Below are 23,005 nucleotides of genomic sequence, written 5' to 3' on the forward strand. Positions count from 1 at the left end.
TTTTACTCTAAATTATAGTCCTTAAAAATATCAAATAAATGACCCACCTTTTACAGAACTCCTCATATTCTCACAAGTGAATTTAAGAATACTTCCTGGATAAAATGTGTATAATAAAAATACACATAACAAGAATAATGCCATAAGAACTGCTCTATTTATTATTTCTCGGATAAATGCTTAAAAAGACAGCTCTCAGATTAAACGCACTGATGCAGGTTGTGCTGAATGGACGCACATAAACAGCAAATGTGCATCAGGTGGACAAATAAAGCCTCCAAATTCAGCCAGACAACAGAGACGAGATGCTGCAGGTCACTATATAGCTATACTACCTTAAAATTGCCATTGTTAGCATCTATCACAAAAAATCTTGTATTCAATCGTCTAAGAAAATCATAATTAAATATTTATGTGGGCTGTCATTAGCAGCACCTGCTCTGCTCCGTGTTCATAAATAACTAATTAGTAAAATCAGCAGTCATTCCTGTCCGAAGCTCCTCTTTCTGCTTCTGGTCATGTTTTAACTCTTATTGAAGTATCGCAGAGTACTCTCTCTGGAGACGAGGGAATGATAAAGGAGTCTCACAAACAGCTGAGCAGAAGCTGCTGAGTCCCTGAAAATTGTCATTTGATTCGTTTTGTGTCACATCTTCCAAAACCAGGAGCATTAAACAGATCCATTGTTCAGTCTGCTCTCTTCTCCCGCTGCATCAGCTGCTGTTCGCTGGTGCGGGTGTGAAGTTTGAACCGCACTGGGCCACAATTACACAGCAGAAGATGACACAATGTGGGCATTGTTGAAACTAGAAAGCCCAGTGCCCAGTTTGTGTGTGTGTGTGTGTGTGTGTGTGTGTGTGTGTGTGTGTGTGTGTGTGTGTGTGTGTGTGTGTGTGTGTGTGTGTGTGTTGTCGGGCGGGGGTTGTGTGAGGGGGTTGGGATCTGCGTCAGGGTCTTAGCCACATTCCTAATGTGGCAAGAGATTGGGGGGTTCTAGCGTAAGATATGTGAAAGGCAGCTCTGTTGGTGGGTTCGGTCACAGATGCGTCAGATCAAATCATGTTCACTGATGTCATCCGCATTTTCTTCACTGAGCGCGGGCATAAAACTTTTTTATAGCAGATCAATTAAAATATAGATAACTATATTTACAGTCAAGATCTGGTATGGCAAATGCTCAATATTAACTTCACAGCAGGGCAGTAGCAAAAAAAAGGTTATAACTTCTTCCTGTAATTTAAAGCATTTAATACTGATTAATACACCATTCTTGACTCTGACAAGGCATTTAGGATTATTAACATCTTGACTATTCAGCATAAGCAGTGTATTTATTTGCAGATATACTTATTTCCAATAATTATTCATAATCATTCATTTTTTTTGTGTTCATTTTATGCTCAGTAAAGAAACTAAGAGGTTTTTTTTGTTGTTAGATTTTGTCTACGTGTCTATGAGAGAGTTAAAAGGTGTGTTATCTGCCTTTACCTGAGTTCACCTGAAAGCAACAGCACTTTCATGTCCACTGTTGCCCTGGGTGGTTGTGTAACACAAGCTGTGGGAGAAGGTGAAGCCGCCCAGCTTTGCATTGTCTCAGGTCAGCGGGAAGAAAGAGGTCAGACAGGTGGACCCCTGCAGGTGCCGAGGGCTTTCTTCACAGATTAGCTGCACCTTTGTATGAGCAAAATGAACACTCACTTGAGAAAGATTTGCGAGGCCCCCAAGGTCGAATCACTGGAAACGATATCAGCTTTCATTAGTCACTGGAGAACCGGAGTCCCCTTTCTCTATGAGTGCACGCTTATTGCACTGACTTAAAAGAAGTGAGCAAATTAAATTCTTAATGTTCACAATAATTTGTTTTTCAGATTTCAGTTTTACTTACGTGCAGCAAAAACATATCAGTCCTATAAAGCCTGAACAATGAAATAAAGGCCAGATAAAAGATTCAAACTGGAGGGTTTTTAAAGCTTAATTAATTATAAATTTGCATATATGGGTTAGGATTTGTATCATTTTTGCAGAATTTGTATTTTATGCAATTTATTTAGTTTTTTCAGGGGAAATATTACACTGATCATGTAGGGGTCTTAAAAACTTCTCTATCAAATATGATACACTTTGCATTACAGGATTAAATTATAATATTTTTAATCAGTTGCAACTCATCAATGTTACAGATGTGTTACAGATCAGAAAAATAACATAATCTGTGTGTTTGACCTCATATCAACTTCCTGTAAAGCCAATATTTTAAGGTGTTTGGGGGAGAAATACCTCTTAAATAAGTCTTCAAGTATTCAGCAGAATTTGAAATAAAATTAAATGAAATGTAATCATTTCACAAAGCTGTTTACAATAACATCTAAGAATAAAATCTTTATGTCAACATCTTCTTCCTTTCTGAGCATGTCATTTCAAATTTTTATACTATTTCTTGCTGAGTCTAACTTTGCCCTAATTATTGTTAAGAATAATTTCACCATTCATGAAAACTTTTTGCTTCCAGAAGCCCTTTACTTCAGATCCTGGCAAGGCAGAAAGGCGAGGAGCTTAAGTTTCACAGCACCAAAGTCGACATGTCAGAGACTGATGGAGGAAACTAAACCCAAAGTTACTGGAGAGACTGGGAAGCATGTCCAAAAGGCACAGCTGGTGCAGGCAATTTGCTGGCGTGCCAACACACTGATGATTGCAACGAAACGTAAACAGATGGATGTTGCCACTTAATTTGGAGGACATCTGTAATATTTAAATGTAGTTTACATTAACTGAATATTAATTTAGACATGAGCTTCACTTTTTTGTGCAGCATTCAGGACAATTCACTCTCAGAGATGTTGACTGTGGTGTAAGTGTTCATGTTGAATTTGGATTTCACTTATTTGCCACCTTGTAGGCGTGAAGGTGTCAAATCAACTGTTGGAGTTTCAGGAACTCTAATACTAACACTCCCGGCGAGGCGGACATGCCAGCTCTATCAGTTTCAAAATTAAGTCAGCATAACAAAACCAAACCCACAAGAAAACATGGCCGGAGCGTACAGCTGGCATAAGCAATTTGCCAGCTGGTGAGCCAAGAAATCAAGTCTTATTGAAGGTGACAGAATGACGGTCAAAGTTATTAAAAGCAGAAAACATCTTTTGGTTACTGAATTTATTTTTTAATATTGTTTCTTTTAGATCTTCATAAAAGTAGGTTAACACTGGACGTATAGCAATAAATCTTTGGCTGAGGAAATTTTATTTTTAATGGCAAAGGGCATCACGGTGATGTGGTGGTTAGCACTGCCACCTCGCAGTGAGGAGGTCCAACCTTTGACTCTAACCTGGGGTCTGTCTGTGTGGAGTTTGCATGTTCTCCCTGTGTCTGTGTGGCTTCCTCCCAGAGACGCTGATGGGGTTAGGTTAGCTGGCGAATCTGAAGTGACCACAGGCATGAATATGCGGCTCTCTGCGCTAAACCAGGGTGTAGCCTGCCTCTCATCCTGTGTCACCTAGAATAGGCTCCAGCTTCCCTTAACCCTGAATTAGATAACCAGAGAGAGAACAGTTGGATAGATCTTTCAACGAGGTGATACACCATGCTTATATTATATGTTAAATATGTTAAGACACAAACAGGAGTACAATAAACTAAAGTAGAGTACCACAGATTCAACAAGAGAGTGAGTGCCCTGATTTTAAAGGACTGAGAGTGGGAACTGACCTCGAATTTGTTTTAGGTACGTTGTGAAATCCAAACAACTTGTGGTGTCCCTAAGAGATATGCCTATAATTTAGCAGCCTGAACAGTGAACATGGTATCTCTCTGTGGGTGCAGACAGGCACCGGAGAGGTGCATGAATGCTGAGTGATAACAGAAGCTGTGTCTGCATCAGTGGCTGTGTAAAGCATGCCCTAAAGTTGGAGCAGCTGATCCCGGTCCTGTTGTGACAGTGGTGTGGCTCTTTGTGAGGAGACCATCCGCAGTAAATCTGCTCCACTCCCCTCGCACAAAGGATTGGTTCCATTTATGGCTCCTGGGTTTGGCGGGGGTGGACGGTGCTACTGGGTCAGCAGTGAGGGGAGTGGGACCTCGCAGACCTCTTCAAAATCTTTCTCAACCAGGCTGTGCGGATGAAACAGGGAATTCCTTTGTTAGCCCTGCAAAATGAGAAATAATTTCCGCTTTAGTGCAACGGACTGCCCTCTGGGATGTATTATCATTATGTCATGCTAATCATATCATACGCTAGGCAGTCTTTTTACATGAGCTGGGAAAACCACATCTTTTAATTAATCAGGTTTTCCTGAACAAAGAGGAAACGAGAGCTATGTAAAGCTGTCACATCAGGAACGGGGATTTGTTAATTCCTTCGGGTTTAAATGTCATTTTTCACGTCCAAGAGGTTGTGAATATTTTCCTCTATTCCTCCACTGATTTAAGCAAGAATTCAAATCTTATATGTTGTGCTTAACAGAAGCATAACCATAAGGCTTTTAGCACAGATTTCCTCAGTGTGATGCACCAAACATTAACCTTAGCATCTGCTCGGAGCTTAAAGCTTAACACTTCCTTTCAATTGTTATTGGCTGCTGTTGCTCAACATGAAAGCCTTTGTGTTAAAAATAACTTCTCTTGAGGGGAAAAGTCACCGTGACTAATTCTAAGGAAACACATGCTCAATCATGAAGTCCCCGCTGGAGGTTTCCAACTTAAACTCCACGTATGTCCGGAGCCTCGCAGTACAGGCTCAACCTTTGAAACGGAGAGGTCAAGGAACACATTTCCATGTTTGCGAGAAGCGAGTTGAATGTATGCAGACCCCACAGGTGATTTTATCTCCTGACTCTGTAAGAAGCTGCCCGCTCTTAGTTTGGTTTCAGTGAAAGTATTTTGCAGAGAGAATTTATGTGATTTGAGGAAAAGGATGGGTTGCCAGGGTGATGAATGCTCCAGCTGACACAGCGGGAGATCAGCAACATCCAAATCACTCTACTGCTGTCTAAACCTGCCTGAATTTCGCTCAGCGAGACAATGCAGAAAGAGTTGCTGCTGCTGACCCCAGTTAGCCCAAAACATCTGGAAAATTATCATAATGTGTCATTTAGTGCCTTTCTCCCATTTAAAATCAGCTGACTGTAACTTTAAATGAAATAAAACCACTTAAGTTGACCTTGGTGTCTCTCCAACTGTACTCAGGATATAATTAAATACAATTACATTTTATAAATTTTTTAAATTAGGCATCATTTTTTGTACATATTTTACCACAAGCACACTTAAAATAACTCTATATTAATACATTAATTCATATTTAAAATTAGGGGAACTTCAAAAATATGCAAATTTCATTACAATCCAAAAACGTTCTTAAATCAAGTCAAGTCATGTGAAGTGGCTTTTGTTGTCATTTCAACCATACATATGACATATAACGGACAAACACAGGACTACGTAAAGTGCAATGTGCAGAAAGAAATGCAAAAATAAACAAGACAAGACAGTGCAATGGAAATGTACAAAATGCTGAGTATTGTGCAAAAATAACTTGGTGTCTGTAGGTGTGTGTGTGTGAGAGAGAGAGATACTGCAGATAAGTGCTTGGTAGTGATGTGTATGCAGGTGTGGATGTGTGTTTCTCTCAGTCCATTCACTGAGCATTCAGGAGTCTGACGTCTTGGGGGAAGAAACTGTTCCGTAGTCTGCTAGTGAGGCCCCGGATGCTCCGGTACCTCTTTCCAGAAGGCAGCAGGGGGGAGAGTGCGTGTGAGGGGTGTGTGGGGTTCTTCACAATGCTGGTGGTTTTGTGGATGGAGCGGGTATGTAAGTGTCCGTGATGGAGGGAAGATAAGCTCCAATGATCTTCTCAGCTGCTCTAACTATCCGTTGTAGTGTATTGCGATCCGATACGGTGCAGTTACCATGCCAGGCAGTGATGCAGCTGCTCAGGACGCTCTGGATAGTCGCTCTGTAGAATGTGGTGAGAATGGGTGGAAGGAGATGGGCTTTTCTCAGCTTCCGCGGGAAGTAGAGACACTGCTGGGCCTTCTTGGTTATGGAGCTGGACCAGGAGGGACCAGGAGAGGTTCTCCGCCAGGTGGACACCAAGGAATTTGGTGCTCTTGATGATCTCCACAGAGGATCCATTAATGTTAAGTAGGCAGTGATCTCTCTGTGCTCTCCTGAAGTCAACAATCATCTCTTTGTTTTGTCCACGTTCAGAGACAGGTTGTTGACTCTACACAAGTCTGTTAGCTGTTGTGAGTTATATTAAAAATAATCTTGCAACAAATAGATTAAATGTAACTTTACATACTGATAACAGTCAAAAATATAAACAGCTCATATAGGTGTACATAAACAATGTATATAAAGTGCAGAAGAGTAGCAGAGTCCTTAGTTTTTGGGTAAGCTTCTTGAAAGCACAGAGCAACTTTTGAGTGGTTCGCCTTGATATCTTTCTCACTGATTTAGAAATGTGACAAATCTCCAGCAAAATATACTCCACGAAACGCCAGATACCTCTATCGTGGGCATTACCTTTGATCATCTGAAATCAAGCAGAGTGAAAGTCTTCTATGTGATATCTCAGAACAAGAGTAATAAAAAAGAAGATCTACATGATGAAAACCAGAACCTGCAGAACGATCTTTGCATATTATCTCTGTGGGATTCGAAGCGCTGTGAAGAATAACATCAGTTTCTCGCCAGCTTCTGTCAACATTCCTGCAAAGATCATCAAAACATCATCATCATTGTTCTGCGCATAACGGATCGTGCAGAATACAGTGAAATTAAAATTGCTTTGGGTTTATTTAGGATTTCAGACTTTCCATTATATCCTCGCACCAGTAGCAATTAGTATCTAAATAAACAGGTCAGTCAATAATGAGTCTGACATCCGCTCCAGATGGCAGGAGATTTCCTCCTGTACTGCCCGTATTGTTATTTTTGCACAAGCAGTAAAAACAGAGACTAGACACTGTGCGGCCATGGAGGGGTATGCTGTTTTCTGTTTTGTTTTTTTCACTTTTCTGACTTCTGTTTTCCATAACCTAAACTCAGGATGTGCACATGGTATCACATCAGGAAGAACTCAGACTCTGTTTGCCGTTTGAGTATAAAAACAGATAAGTGAGGCTTGAGATCAATACTTCCTAAAAATGTCAGGGTGTTTATCTCTCACAGTGATTTCCTGGCTTGTGTACTTTGATTCCTCAAGACAAACTGTGACAAACTGTCAATATTAAGCACTGTTGGCTTTTTATAAGCACATCTTTCACTCTTTTCAAAGGGTAAAAAACAGGCTGATAGCCCATAGACTGTAATTCAACCATGATTGTCAGAGTTAATCATTTGGACTGTATATTCTGTATCTAACAAGTTTATCTGACACCTCGATGCCATAGATACACTTTAACTCATTTGTAAACAGGAAGTTATAAAGAGGAATTGTTAAATATTTTTGATAACATATGTGATGTTTCTATGTACGGCAGACTGCTTGAAAAGGAGAACAACAGAGGTTTTGTGGTGCGGCTAGACTGAGAAATTAGTAATTACTATAATTAATATAGTGTGTGTCCTCATGGTATTCTTAGTCTTGACTTAAAGTCTGAACAAAGTTGTGACAATGCTGAGGTTATATTTGACAAGCAACACACATGTTGTAATTTGAAGCAGCGTAACAGTTTCTCTTTCTATTCAAGAAACAGTAAATTTCTTTTATAATACGAGTGCTAATATATTATTCGAATGAAGTATTTTCTGCCATAGCTGCTTTGAAAGATTTATGTGCTTTCACTCTTGTTATTTGTTATTTTTTAAATTTATTTAATTTTTTAATTTTGTAATTTTTTTTACTTTAGGAATAAACTGACATGCAACTCTGTGTGTGTGTGTGTGTGTGTGTGTGTGTGTGTGTGTGTGTGTGTGTGTGTGTGTGTGTGTGTGTGTGTGTGTGTGTGTGTGTGTGTGTGTGTGTGTGCAAAGCTTGTTTGATTACTGTGCTGAAAGCCGGTCAAGAGCAACTCGTGTAAAAATAGGAAATTTGGAATGCACAATGAAAGCTGCTTACATCTGTCTGCAGTCATTTGGCATCATTTCCATGTCACCGAACACGGGGAAGATCCACTACACCAGCTGCTCTGCAACAGAGGGATGAAATCACATTTATAGTCACTAAGAGTGACACGCGAGTGACATGAAAACAGAAAAGGTTGACGCAGCAAGAAAGAACTGCTCCTAAGGGTGACAGAAAAGGTATGGGAGGAATGTCACCTATCGTTAGCACACGGCGCCTGAGCTGTTGTTTTGGCACATCCTGATGCTGATTGTGACTGTATTGTGAAATCACTCACTGTAATCCCAATATCTAATGATTTGTGCCTTCTCCAGAGGAATCTTCTATCCCATCAACTGACTTTGAAGCTGTTTAGTTCTTCCTCTTTGTTGCATAAATGACACACAGCATAAGCATCTTACTCGGAAGAAGCAAACAAGCAAACTATGAAAAGAAGATATTTTCTTGTATGACTACTCGTGTCCCCCTTCTCCACTCTTTTAAGGTTTCCATGTGACTCTCCTGGAGAATTTCTGCTCATTCTGGCTCTGATGATGATGACGGGGCAGCTGAATGCAGAGACTTTGTTCCACTAATGAGCAGTGACATGCAGCTACACTGACCTATGGTGACAGAGGACTGCCCACATCAGCAAAACAATGGACTGATGGAATCCCCCCTGAACTCGAGCTATGGGGTCCTGCTACACCCTCACTGTTGAGAAGGAAATGGTTACTCGTGTGACCTGAACTGGGTCATAATGGATGATGATTTATTGAATCAGAAGGGTGACTGCTCTGAGCTATCACAGATAAAGAAAATTAAAAGGGAACTTCACTGATAATACAGAAGATTTAACTCATTTGTCACTGTCATTAACAGTTGAGTGCTAGTTTTAAAAAAATGTTTTTAAGCCTCAGATGAATGTGCTTTAGTTTGGTGTCAGCACATCTTTACCTGGACTTCGAAACAACAGATTTAGAAATCAGCTCTTTCATAATCAAGCAGACTTTAAAACACACGGTGCTGCAAGGATGCATGAATTCATAATTTCTGCTGCATTTCTATTTGACCTGTCACCAAAACTATGGATATTACTGATTTGTATCCTTCTCACTTGTGTATCTGTCTTGGTCATATCTTGTAGACTTCTTGATTAATTCAGTTCATTTTATATATATATATATATACAGGGCCACTTTGGAGCAACAGTTACCTCATGGTGCTTTATACTGCAGGGTAAAGAACCAACAAGATTAGAGTTAAAAACTCAAAAAAGTCAGATGATCCACTATTATAAAGAAATGGGCAATAGTGGGAAGGAAGAACTCCCTTTTTAACAGGAAGAGAAAGCTAGCAAAACCAGGCTCAGGAAGGAATAGCTAGCTATTGTGGTGAGTTGGGTGGTGAGAGGAAGAAGAAGAAAGAAAAGAAGCACAAAGAGAAATAAGGACAAATAAAAGGAGTGAATGAAGAAGAAATGCTCAGTGTGTGTCAGAAGTCCACCAGAAGTCTGAGCCCATAGCAGCAAATAAAAGGGGTGGTCACATGATCCAGCCCTAACTATGAGGTCTGCCAAAAAGTAAAGTTTTAGGTCTAGTCTTCAAAGAGGGGAGAGGGTTTCTGTCTCCTGAATGCAAACTGGAAGCTGGTTCCACAAGGGAGAGGAGAGGAGAGCTACAATGCTCTGCTCCCATTTTACTTTTAGAAACGTTGGAAACTAGATTGTGAAATCCTTGTGGGCTTCTATTTAAAGATATGATGATTTGCGCATTTTCAACTAAAAACTTCTTCTTTTAACTGACTGGGTAGTCAGCTGTTAGCTGCTAAGCAACACATCTAAGCAACTTGTGGCACAAAGTTGACGTGTGGAGTTTGAGTTGAACTTTCTGAGGGCATTTTGACAGTATTTGTGGTTGTTATGTATTATACGTTGTGAGACTGAGGAGACTATCAGAGATGATTCATCTCTAGACTTTCACTTTATGACTATATAAAGAGTAGCCAGAGTTCAGTGCAGGTTTCTTTATAAACCTGCAGAGAGAGAGTTGTTTTTGTGGAGATGCATGCTGGTGCTAACCTCATCAACACAGAGCAGCCTGCTTTAGGCTTGTTAATAAAAGGAACTATGCTGCCATCTTATGGCGACAACTGCACTTCCGCTCCGTCACTACCTGAACTTTCCCAGGATCTCCGGGAGATCTGAACGCATCACAGTGTCAAACGACCAACACACCTGGACTCCTCACGCGGATGTGACGTAGCTTAAATCGCCAATAGTTTATTTATTTATTTATTTTTAGGGTTGTGCGCAGACAGAAAAAGAGAGGTAAGTGAACAAAAGGGATTTTGTGAACAAGTAAATTTTATGACCTCTGGGTGGCGCTGTAGTTATTCTCCACAGCAACAAAACCTTCACCTTTAGGCGATATCCACAAGGTTTGGTTTTGTGTCAGCTCCTTGAGATTTCCCTTAAACAGTCCCCTCCTTATCGAGTTTGCTTCTGACAAAAAAGAAGAAAAGTGTTACTGTTGCTCATGGTTTGTTTTTTTTTACTATAAAGAACTGTTAAACTTTAATAAACAAATTCCAACAAAAAACATACACTGTGGTGCAAGCCAAAAACTGCTTCTTGGCCCAGTTTAATGCATCGTTTTCCTAACGTGCAGTAGGCGTTATCCATTGTCCAAAATCAATATTCATCTGGTTTTAAACGGCAGTTTGCGCGTGGAGATCAGGCCTGGGTCTGCAGCCTAAATCTTTTGAGATGCTTTTATGTAAAACTATCCGCAGACAACTGGGACAGACAGACCTGAAGAAATAATGGAGGGTGGACGCGGTGGGGAGTAGTCAGTCGTGCAGCCCTTACTCATTGGTTGCCTCAGACACAGTAGCTCTCCCTCTCACTCTCTCATAAATGCGCTCCCACCGCCGACCGTAGCAGATAATCACAGGCCACTGTGAGAAGGACACACCTTGCGCTGATTTTGCCAAGGTATACACGGGGATGCGTTTTGATTCACGAAAGGGTGTCATCAGTGCAAGATTTGAGTCGTGCTTTACAGCCTGTCGCGCAATCGCCTAGGTCGCGATTTTTGCGATATTCTTTTTTTTCGCATAGGTTAGTGGGCTGCTCTCCCCCAGTTCCAAGATGACTGGAGTTTTCGAGAACTTAAATACTGATATGCATTCGAACCAGATTACCTCAAGCAATTACCACAGCTTGCACAAATCGCAGGAGTCCCCGACTCTGCCGGTTTCCACGGCGACGGACAGCAGCTATTACAACGGCCAGCAGCCTGGGCACTGCGCCGGGTCACCGTTTGGACAACTGGGCTCTTACCAGTACCACAGCAGCGCCACGAGTTCTGTGCCATATAACGCAAAGTCATACGACCTCGGTTTCAACTCATCGTATGGTACATACGGTTCTTATGGCTCCAACTCATCGCCAACTCCCGCAGACACAGGTAGGCGAGCTCTCAAGTTCGTTTTAGAGCATTTTGCATGTATTCAGTGGCTTTGTCTTTGACCAAAACGCACTGCAGAACATGTCTGAGTTCATTTGTATGCACAGTATTTGACAAAAATATTATTATCTGACTAAAATGTATTGATGCTTTATTTTTCTTGTATGAATATGTAACACGATAAACTGTTTTATTTATTTCCAAAGAAAGAGCCTACAGATCCACAAAGTGGCCTATTTTTGCTTTTTGTATTTTTTTAGTAGGGCCTTATAAATATACATAATTTAATCAAATCAGGTTAAGGTATTTGGGGTACACAAATCTGACAAACCTAAAGTGACAACAGTGCAAATACGCCTAGCAGTTCTGCAACACTGAAAAATGCCCAAACCCTTCGTGCCTAACGTGAATTGAATTTGAATGTTCCCTCAGAGAAAGATGAGAGCGAGCCAGAAATCCGGATGGTTAATGGAAAACCAAAGAAGGTCAGGAAACCTCGAACCATTTACTCCAGCTTCCAACTGGCTGCGCTTCAACGGAGGTTTCAAAAGACTCAGTATTTGGCTCTACCAGAACGGGCCGAGCTGGCAGCGTCGCTGGGCCTTACGCAAACACAGGTGGGTAGTCTGCATCTGTGGGCTCATGCGCTGTCAAATATCCACTGCATGTCTCAGTGTGAAAACAAATTAAAACTGACACAGATGGGATTTAAGGGGGAAATATCGCTTATAATCGATTTTAAGCTTAAATTAGTTTCTTTCTTTTTTTCCCTCAGGTTAAAATCTGGTTCCAAAACCGCCGCTCCAAGTTCAAGAAGCTGTGGAAAAGTGGAGAAATCCCCCCAGAACAACATGTTGCTTCCAGTGAATCTCCCCCGTGCACGTCTCCACCAACTACCGCCTGGGACTTTCCACAGACTCAAAGAATGAACAATGTCAGCTCTAGTTTACCTCAGAGCAGCAGCCCTCCAAACACGACTGCGCCTTCGTCGTTTTTGGCAAACTACTCCTGGTACTCAACTACGAACTCTGCCACGCATCTGCAGCCTCCTCTGGTTCAGCATCACCACAACTCCGCCATAAGCGCTGGGACAATATTCTGAAATTTAAAAGAGAGAGCGAGCGAGAGAACGAGAAAACGTCGGGTGTAAATCGGACAATACTGGTGAATAAAGAGAAAATAAAATGCCATTACCTTCATTTTGCAGACCTCGTGCTTGCACCATACGAACTTTACGCGCAGCATCTAGGAGATTTCATGGAACCAAACAGGTTTATGGACCTTGCCAGTTTTCGTGCTTACAAATGGTAGACTCAGATTTCTACAGTTATTTTTGTATTTATTTATTTTGTTTATGTGAGGGATGAATGAACCACTATTACCCAAAGCAATCACAGCATGGGCGCGAGCCCATATACTTTTACACGGACGTCACTTTTTCTTCTTCTTTCTTTTGTTTTTTTTCTCTTCCTTTTTTTATGTGTGTTGCCATCCCTGCAAAAAAATAAAAATAAAATAAAACATGAATCGCAGGACAACCTGTCACAAATGTAGCACAAGTTAACTGTATGGTGCCTTTTTTGCAATATGACCTCATTTATGTTGTGCGATCAAAACAAAACCAGCTTACCTTTTTCCATTCCTCACGTAGTTCATCTGAATAGTCCGGGGGGATAAGTGTTCCGATCCACGTTTGTAAATATTTTACAACAGCTTTTTTTTCATATCCCACCTCGCTTTGACTTAATTTTATTTTTATTATTTTTTTTGTCTTTTTCTGGCTCTTCATCCATTAACCACCGTGAGCTACTGATTGTCCCGCCCTCTGACTTGTATCAACACTAAATTGTATTTTTTTTTTGTTCTGGTCTTATTTATTTTAGCAGTGTTTCATATATGGCCAGATTTTATTTAAATAAAATGTTTTCTGTGCATTTGCATCCGAGTTTGTATGTGTGTATAAATACATTCTATGTTCACTAAAGCTGGATTTACCCTCTCAAAAAAAAGTAAATAAATAAAAATAAATCATTTTAGAAAAAGAAGGCATGTCGATGCATTAAGATTTATTTATTATTATTTATTTATTCATTTAATTAAATTTTGTGCCTATTTTTTTTTATTAAATGGGTTTAAAAATAAATAAATAAAAAATCTTAGGAAATAATTTGTTGTAAAAATGTAGCCTGTGGTTACATGAAGGTCTTGTGGTGCTATATCACGAGCGTGGACAAGCTCCAGGGCATCCAGGGGGACTCCTGAGTTGTTTCGGTTGAAATTTACTTCTGACTGCCGCCAGCAGCTGCTTATCCGAACCGAGGCTCGGGCAGGCAGGCAAGCAGAGACAGAGGCCCGGGGGGCGCACGCCGAGCTTAGAGCGACAACATCAACAACACGCCTTGGCATGCGAGAGGAGAAGACGAGGGTGGGTATGAATGAGCACAAGCTCGTCAGACTCTGTGGAGTCACAGAGCCGCTTTCCAGACGTTTTATGAACTCAACCTAACAAGAGAAAAGAGACAGGAACTCGAGAGCCAAGACAGCCTGCAGCTACAACATCATGGAAACATTTCTCACGCCTCACAAGCGAGGTCTCTGATCTTCGAAGACGAGCAGCTTGACCCACATTATTTGGCTGCTTGTAGGGCCTGTGGGCAACATTGAAAACACAGGCATACGTCCAAAAAACAATTTATTGGAGCCATGCAGGAAACCCTGTTTTATTATAGATTTAATTTAGAAAATGTTTATTAGAGATGTTTTGACTCCAACAGACAGGTAGAGCGGGGCTCGTGTTATTTACACATGGCTCCCACACAAAGATGGTGATATACGGTGCATGGTCCCACACGCTTCTCTTCAAAAGACCACAGGCCATAAAGTGGGACCTCTTCGTTGTACATAATTAAGACTGCAGCTTGTCAGCGGTTGCTGTATCTGCATGATGAAGCCCCCCACCAACCAACCAACCCCACCACCCCCCTAGGGCTGACAGTATCAGACACATGCAGCCCCCCTATGTATATACGTCTAAAAAAATCAGTGTTGCAAATAGTGTACAAGCGCGCACTTAAAAAATGCTCCTAAATAACACATTTTGCTTGCTTTAATTTATTGTTTGCGTCATAAAATAAAATAAAGGAGGGGAGGGGGGGTTCTGGGTGCTTTCTGTTGCTCCCTGTGATTTCATTCATGGATTAGAGCTGCTGTGGTTTATACTTTTTGCATTTCTCTGGGCAACTTGTAAATGCCATACCCCCCTATCCTAATTTATACCCTGATCTGTAATTTCATCCACATTTGCTCTGGTTTGAGCATTCTGGCTTTCAAATCTGAAAGCCTGCAATTACTATATAATTCTTCGCAATTTTAGATGTCCTAATATGGGGTGTAATTTTTACACAAGACAATTTCCCGCTATTTCAAGCATCAACATTGTCAAAGTTGTATGTACATAATAAATGGGAATATCAATGCATAGTTTTTAGCCTAACATCTTGACTCGACGGTAATTATATCCGTGTGGAGCCTACGCAGAATTAGCCTGAATTGCATGGTAACTGCTGCTTTAAATTTTAAAAAATTACTCATAATTTCCCCCAAAGATTACCAAGATCTCGAGTGCACAATGTCATCAGCGTAATGAGGAGTAAACATTTATGCTAATAATCTACATTTTTTTCCCCATCAGCTATAAAGAGGGGAAATAAAGCAGACATTTTCAGTCATATTCTGAACTCTGCTGCTATAGCTTAGACCGACACATGGGACACATTTTGTGGGATTTAAGCGCTCGTCTTGAGTCTGTGCTGAAGGACTGCTGCTGCTTCTTGCTGGTGGTGCTGATCTGCCTCCATGCTGATATCTGAAAATCCAGAGAGGGCAAACTTGTCTCTTCAATTTCAAGCTGAAAGGTGTGTACCACATGTTTATTTCTTACATTTTAGGGGCTTCGCCGAGTGCGCAATGAGGCTCGATTTGTCCATTTCTTTCATTGCGCACAGCCTTTATTAATTTGTATTCTCATCCGTGAATGATGCTGATTCTTTGATGCCGTTTCAAAGACTAGATCCTCAAGAAGCAGGAGGGGTAAAGAAAAATATATTACACGTGGACTATTTTATCCTCCAACTTCAGTGTTAAAGTGCAACCGAGGAGCTTCTTTTAGCTGAAATCTCCCATGGCTTAGAAAGCCGCTCACATGGAGAGAAGATGCAAGGAAGAGGAGACAGAGAAGTTCTTCTTTATAGTCGCTGCACTCGTTACTCTTACATTGTGCTTTGCTCATTTTGAAGCCTCTTCGCATTGACAACTCGGTGATGTACACCTGCAAGCAATTTGTCAGTCTTATACATAGGCTAAGTCTAAAGGGAACGGTGACGAAATGGCACCTCACCTATTTCACTTTTTTTTCCCTTCCTATTGCAGCAGAAAATGTCTTTCAGAGCGCTATCTCTTTTGTCAACGCAGAAAGATCCTCGGTGCGAAAAAAATTGCTCATAATTACCTCAGAGATAGGAAACTGCATTAGAATAAATAAGGGCGAAATTACTGTAATTATGCTGGGTTTGATGGGCTCAGCTCGTATAATCAAGGGGAGAATACAGCGAAATAACACTGACCCTCTTGGATGTGCAGCTGCGCCTTTTCTAAGGCTAGGTAGGCAGATTTATGTTCACTGCAGCAGCAGCAGCTCTGCTTTCCTAATGGTATCGAAATATACGAAGGCCTGTTGTAAATGTGAGGCTGCACACAAAGAGTTCTACATGTTTAAGATTTGTATTAGAATAACAAAGGAGACGGCATCGAAGCAAAGCGTGCCATAAAAAACAAGGCTACTACTCACGCTTACTAGTTTAAAGTGTTCTACATTATTAATAATAATAATAATAATAATAATAATAATAATAATAATAATCTTGTGGTGGTTACTATTTTGGATGTTGGCTTGAGTCAGGTTTAAACGGACTTCGCAGATGCCAGAAAATAATATTTTAAGGCCGAATTTGCTATTATAATAACATTTATTTATTCATGGAGCTGTGACAGCTGCAAGAGCGAGCACATCCGTGCGTCAAAAAATTGTTCTTTCTTTGTTTTGTTTTTTGAATTTTTTTCTTTGCAGGCACATACAAAACTCTATTTTTTGTAATATATTTTTACAATTCTTTATTTTATTTTATTTTTAATTTATGTTAATATTTATTTTTATTTTTTTTACTTTAATTTAATATTAATTATTCAAATCATTATTTACTTAATTACTTATATTGTTTACTTTGATTTTTCCCCAATGCATCCAAGTGTTATTTGAATTTCTATGAATATTGCTAAAATCCAACTATAATAAATGAATTTGTTTCCTATATCACCACCGAAATGCGCGCGAAAAACAGATCTCGTTCTTCTTTTTAAAATATTATTAATATTTATTTCATTTTTTCCCATGTAGATGGCTATTTCTAACCACAGCCTTCGGCCGTGTTAAACAAACAAGAAGGCCTTTGAACTTTTCACTCTCACTGATCTCCATCTGATCCGCCCTTTGCCAGACTTTTTTCTTCTTGTTGCAGCACCTGCCTCTTGAGCAATTATTCACTTAACACACCCAATTGATCTCTCTCATGACGAAAAAGTGAAAAAGTGAGGATCGTTAAAGAGTAGAACAGAAAGGAGGTTATCTTTAAGTAAGGGCTGAAAGGCGATTTTGCTGAATGACACAGCAGTGGTGGTTAAATCATATATATATATATATATATATATATATATATATATATTCAGGCTTTACACTGCAGAGACTAGGCCTCGTAACAACACTATCTTGACGCATTTTTACATGCGAGGCCAGATTTCTAATTCTGAGCTTGACTCCAGAGGTCTGACAACATCTGCAGCCAGCGAGCAGCAGCACAAACACATGTAGGCTAAACGCTAGACATGACCATAAATCTAAACGAGGACCCTTTTGCAGTTAATTCAAACGCGCTCACATGGTGTCTGCTACAATAGCCAACATGATACTCCTTTGTGTCAGCTCGCATTAAACCTGCACCACGCTGAAGCCTTTCTTTTCAGGGGCGAGGGTGGGTAGAGGAGGATGGAGGGGTGGTGGTGATGGCGGTATGGTGGAGGAAGAGGTGGGGTGAATCAGACACCGTTCTTGACATAATTTAAATCATATTTTACTGCTTTTGAAACTTTGCACATTATGTACATAAACTTCAGAAACAGATAAATAAATTAAGGTGATCAATACAAAACTAAATATTTCCTATGTTGACTAAACACATTTCGACGAGTAAGCTACACAAAGCCTAAACCCTGTTTCACAGCGTATCCAGTATACAGCACAAAAAAAGGAACAGAAAAAAAGAAAATTATGTACAAAATACAGTGACAAATGAGCTGCTCACCCTCAGGACAATTTTTTTTCTAAAGCAGCAAATCGTCAGGCCTTTTACATTTTTCACATAACATCGGGGCACGGCATAGAAAAGCTTTGCTTGCGTTAGTGCAGCATTAACAACACAGTGTTGTCATTTCAAACACGCTTACAAACTGAACACAGACTGACCTCAAACAGAAAAAACTAGCCCGAATAATTTAACTTAAATAACAAACACGTAGAAACAACATAGTAGCATCTCGAGGCTCTGCGCACAGCAGCCTGTGCTCTGCGGTTGAATGCGCTGTGAGTGGAGCGGCTTGATGGCTACCGCTGGAATTTATCGTTAATTATTTGGTTAGAGAAACTCTGCTGTGGCCTAAGTGGCCTTTTTAACTGTCGATGAATGCAAATTGACTTTTAAGGCCGTCATCACCTTGGGCCCCGACAATCTGGCGTAAACAAACACGTGTTTTCTAATAAACATGTAGCCTACAGCTCAACAACCGAAGTGTTCACACAAATATGAGTTTGAAAACAAACAGAAACCGACATTTGGAAAAACAAAACAAAACAAACAAAACAAACAAAAGCAGCCAAAAAAAAAAAACAAATGATCCTTTTGTCTGCGATTTCCGCTGTCAGGGACGGTCACGGACTGGTTGCCCTCTGGCGCATTGTGCGCCTTTTCACTCTGTCTGACCTCTTCTCTTCTTCTGTATCTCTGCTCGCCGTCTTCGGTATGAGGAGGCCTCTGTGTCAGCTGGCGGGATGCGGCAGCAAACTCCGGGATTCTTGTTGTTTGTTGTGCATTATCAATGCTGAGCCGCGCTCAGCGGCTGCTGGGCCTTTCACCATCCTGATGCTGAGCTCTCTGCTCACATGAGCTGTGACTGTTGCATAGACTCTTGGTGTGTGGTTGGATACCATGAGGTGTAGCTGGGAATGTAAGATCCGGTCGTGCCCATTGAAGTCTTCACGGTGGTCGGCGAGCTCCAGACAGGTGCCACCGAGGGAGAACCACTGGAAAGTCCACGGCCGGTGGCCAAAGCGTTGCTGTCGATCGTACCACCGCCTTGCTTCATCAGCTTCTTGAATTTGGATCTTTTATTCTGAAACCAAATTTTTACCTGCAGATATATATTTTTTTAAAAAGAGACATTAAAATATATGTAAATATATATAACCATTTTACGCGGTTTTACGCACGTGGAAAAGTGAAAAGCAAAACATGATAATAAAAAATATAAATTATCTTTATTAATAAACAACACTAAATAAATTATAGTCTATAATAATAATAATAATAATAATAATAATAATAATAATAATAATAATAATAATGTATGCTGTGAGAAATAAAAACATTTAAAAATGTGCAGAAATGCGTCGTTGGCGCAGCTGCGCAGTGAAGCTATGTGTGTGCGGATCACACTCGCCTGTGTCTGGGTGAGACCCAGCGACGCTGCGAGCTCAGCTCTCTCCGGTAGCGCCAAATACTGAGTCTGTTGAAATCTCCTGTTCAGGGCTTGAAGTTGTAAACTCGAATATATAGTCCTTGGTTTTCTAATCTTTTTCCCTTTGCCGTTGAAGCGCACCTCTCCGCCTTCCACCACTGTGTTTTTCTCTGTTTCTGGCGCTGGCAGAGACACAGACGAAAGCAAAGAAGAAGAAGAAGCAGAGAAGGGGAGAAAAATGAGGAGACAGTTGTAGCAAAGAGTGCTGCACAGCAATGAATACTGCAGCGCAAGTTTTACAGGCTGTACTTTAGGTATAATTACCCTTAATTGCATACATTGTTTATAGCCTTACGCAATAAATAATTACCAAGCCTAATTCCACATCTGGGTCGTCTTTTTTGCCTACACCGTCTAGTGGAAAGCCGTACCAGCACAGAAAGTTGATATTTAGGATCCAGAGCACTCTGTGGCACACTTACCTGCATCCTCTAATCGTGTCTGCGTGAGTCCCGAGCTGTTTTGGTAAGTCTGTACTGTGCTGAGATATGGACTGGTGGAATGGCTGCCGACGGAGTTTACGTATGGATAACCCAAGGATCTGGGGAACGACGAGGCTGGACTGTAGCTGTCGTGCTGTGTGTGACCTGCAGAATGTAAACAGTGCATGGGATAGTGTCCGTGAGACATGGAGGAAGGCGACATTTGTTGACTCGGGGGTCCAAACTCCATGAAAACGGTTTTTCCTGAGGCAGGGCTATTAAGACTTTCTGGAATCGTAGTCATTGTCATCTCTTCTGGCGGTTCCCCTTGTCTCGCTTTTGTTGTTTTCCTTCTATGATCTCAGTGAAGGACGGATCCCAATTTAAGCCGAACAGATTTTTTCTCTTTCCATTCATAAGAAAATGTAGTTTGTGCCCGTGAAAAGTCCTAGGAATGATGCTGTGGACCAAGACAAACTCGCTCAAAGGTTTGAATCTCGGACTCATGAATATTCATCAAGACTGTCGCTGATTGGTCCACTCTCTCCAAGAGGGAAGCCGATTGGTGACGCTGGGGCTAGGTCCGAAGAACCTGATAAAGTCAAGGAAAACCGCAAAACCTCAGATTTCCTCCTGACATGTCAAGATTCACCATAATAACATGATTATTATTTGTAGTAGTGATACTGCTACTGCAAAAAAAAAAAAAAAAAAAAAAAAAAAAAAAAAAGGCCAGTAAACTTAAATATTCGGCTGCTCTTTCTGCATTAAAGCCTTTTTTTCTTAAGATGATGATCACAGCTCCCAGTGCTCCATCGGGAGTGAACGCGTATTAGCATAACACTAGCGTTCAATTTTCATAAGTAGGCCTGTAATTACTCATGTATTTAACACTTAGTGCAACTTGAGGTCTCACCTGGCAGCAGAGGGACTGAAACAGCAAAGTCTGCAATGATGTGAAATGAGAAACTTCTCTGTCTGAGGCCTGATGATGACAAGAATAATACCAACTAAAAAAACAACAACAGCATCACAGCATATTACGGCAAATGTAGCAGAGCAATCCCTTTAAATTAAACCCGGGGATACTGCTTGTAATTTAAACTACAGTTTCCAAATTTAGTCTTGCAAATTTAGGCAAACTTGCGGTTTTATTTTTGCGCATCTTTTTTTTTTCTTTTTCTTTTTTGCCTGTTTTATTGGCCGGATGGACATGTTTTCTAGTCGCATTTAAATGCTTTCCAAACATCTTTACGCACCCTTTTTGCCGCAGTCAATTTACTGATCACAGTTTAGTTAAACACCGCCACCTTTGATTATTATGAATCTAAGTGAGGATGGGGTGCGGCCAGCCTCCCACAGCCTAACAAGAATAATTGTCGTTTGATTTAATTGAACTTACTACTGAAAAGACTGGAGGCAATTTCCCTCAGCGGCAGATTTAGAACAAAATTCAAATTGGTACAGGAGCTGCAATTTAAAATATAGATACACATACATATCTGTTCACTTACTCAATTTTTTTTAAGTCATGAAAAAAAGCAAATAAATCCGCATCATCCGGGGTCAGGGAGCCTCCGCGGGATGCACTTGAAAGAAGAAGAAAGTATCCAGCAGCAGCAGCAGCTCTTCATTTTATTAGGCTTCATTTGCAGGCTGCTTCTCTTCTGGTGTCTGCGCAGAGCAGAAACACAGCCTGGCTGCTCCATCCGTAGTCCCTCCATCTCCACCTGAATAACAAATTAAAGGCAGTTAAATTCCGTCACTGTGATTATCAGTATAATTACATAATTGAACTCATAGCAGAACTAGCAAGTTGCAAAATGTGTTATCAAAATGCAGGCGCTGACATCACGGCGCGTGTGCCACAATGTGCCAGGCGGCTGCGGATGCCTGAATTTAAAGATTTCTGTGAAATATTAGGCTATAACGAAAGCTGGTCCCTTGTCCCCCCTAAAATAGGCCAATTTGAAGTGATTTCTCTGGAATTACTTTCGAAAAATGCTTCAAGATTTCCTCTATCAACAACGACAATGATAATGGTAGTACAACCAATAATTATCATCTTCCAGAACAGAGGACAGATTTTTATGGGTACTTGGTGGGTGCGACTGATAACTGTCATTATTTTCCCACGATTATAGTATCTACAGACAGCTGTGAAGCAAAACCATTAACAGAATAGAGGCAGAATTTGCAGAAAAATGTAAAATAACACCCGAGGAGTCCTACTAATAATAGCAATAATAATGAGAGATTTTTATGTCATTTGGAGGCGAGGAGACAAACATCCTGCATAAATTATATTCATCCCATTGATCCTTCTTGCAGAATCAAACATCTACAAACTTAATTTGACAACTATTTATTTCCTATTTAAGGGGGAATTTTTTTTTCTCTCTCTCTCTCTTTTTCAAGCCATCCTCGGTGTGGCTCGGACGAGGCAGGCGCGGTGATAATATTACCGCTTTCATTAATAATTTGACTCCTGCGCACGCCGGCAGGAGGGCAGCGCAGGCCACAGCGGTCCTTCCTGCAGCGGGGCAGCACGGCTCTAACTAGCCACACTAAAAATAAAGTCCTCCATGCATGGATGGAGCGCGGAGGCAGGACTCATTAGGAGTGAGTAGCTCTGTGGCTGAGGGTGTTTTAACACCTGCTGCTCTTCACCTGAGGGTTAGTGCAGAGGTGGAGAGACAGAAAGAGAGAGGGGGGCTGCTGCTGCTGCTGCTTGTGGTGGTGGTGGGGTAAACGGGCCAAGATGTCACAGACTTCATTTCAGTCCGGTGATAGAAAGCCCTCCTCAACTGCCATACCAACCCACATTTTAACAGCCGCCAAATATTACCCCGACCGCGGTGCGCTGGTAAACTGTGCATCCATGCTGTGTGGAGGCTCAGCTCCCTGTGCACCCTGCAGGCTCTGCATGGGAGTGATGATTAATTACCAACACTGGAGGTGCAGGGAAATTTAAATCCTTTTTAAAAAAAAATTAAATCGCAATTCCTCTTCCTTAAACTGCAAAAGATCAAATATGCCTATTAGGATATGTATATTTCCCCCTCCTTCTGATTTTAGAATTTCTGAGAATATTGAATTATTTCTGAAGTGTGCAAATCCTTCTTTTTTTTATTGCTATTATTATTATTTAGTTAATTGTTATA

General features: G+C 40.8%; 2 protein-coding genes across 2 annotated transcripts; one reads left to right on the forward strand and one right to left on the reverse strand.

Annotated features, from left to right (window-relative positions):
- The first annotated feature begins 10,924 nt into the window (after positions 1-10,924).
- dlx2a (distal-less homeobox 2a) lies at positions 10,925-13,451 on the forward strand. The gene is made up of 3 exons (XM_040028110.1): positions 10,925-11,517; positions 11,950-12,134; positions 12,293-13,451. The coding sequence occupies exons 1-3, from the start codon at positions 11,199-11,201 to the stop codon at positions 12,617-12,619; spliced, it is 831 nt and encodes a 276-aa protein (XP_039884044.1). The 5' UTR covers positions 10,925-11,198; the 3' UTR covers positions 12,620-13,451.
- Positions 13,452-17,084: 3,633 nt separating this feature from the next.
- On the reverse strand, positions 17,085-21,801 carry dlx1a (distal-less homeobox 1a). The gene is made up of 5 exons (XM_040028111.1): positions 21,356-21,801; positions 20,758-20,826; positions 19,842-20,433; positions 19,342-19,541; positions 17,085-19,032 (listed from the first exon to the last, which is right to left on the reverse strand). The coding sequence occupies exons 3-5, from the start codon at positions 20,149-20,151 to the stop codon at positions 18,781-18,783; spliced, it is 762 nt and encodes a 253-aa protein (XP_039884045.1). The 5' UTR covers positions 20,152-20,433; positions 20,758-20,826; positions 21,356-21,801; the 3' UTR covers positions 17,085-18,780.
- Between the last annotated feature and the right edge of the window lie 1,204 nt (positions 21,802-23,005).

The sequence above is a fragment of the Simochromis diagramma genome, unplaced genomic scaffold (assembly GCF_900408965.1).
Source record: "Simochromis diagramma unplaced genomic scaffold, fSimDia1.1 OVJJ01000343.1, whole genome shotgun sequence".
NCBI lineage: Eukaryota > Metazoa > Chordata > Actinopteri > Cichliformes > Cichlidae > Simochromis > Simochromis diagramma.

What these genes read in the sequence shown, in the direction of transcription:
- dlx2a (XM_040028110.1), top strand. Translation starts at nt 11,199, where the DNA reads ATGACTGGAGTTTTCGAGAACTTAAATACTGATATGCATTCGAACCAG. An exon ending in GCCAACTCCCGCAGACACAG is followed by an intron (nt 11,518 to 11,949) that starts GTAGGCGAGCTC and finishes ATGTTCCCTCAG; the next exon opens with AGAAAGATGAGAGCGAGCCA. An exon ending in TGGGCCTTACGCAAACACAG is followed by an intron (nt 12,135 to 12,292) that starts GTGGGTAGTCTG and finishes TTTTTCCCTCAG; the next exon opens with GTTAAAATCTGGTTCCAAAA.
- dlx1a (XM_040028111.1), bottom strand. Translation starts at nt 20,151, where the DNA reads ATGACAATGACTACGATTCCAGAAAGTCTTAATAGCCCTGCCTCAGGA. An exon ending in GACACGATTAGAGGATGCAG is followed by an intron (nt 19,542 to 19,841) that starts GTAAGTGTGCCA and finishes TGTCTCTGCCAG; the next exon opens with CGCCAGAAACAGAGAAAAAC. An exon ending in TGGGTCTCACCCAGACACAG is followed by an intron (nt 19,033 to 19,341) that starts GCGAGTGTGATC and finishes ATATATCTGCAG; the next exon opens with GTAAAAATTTGGTTTCAGAA.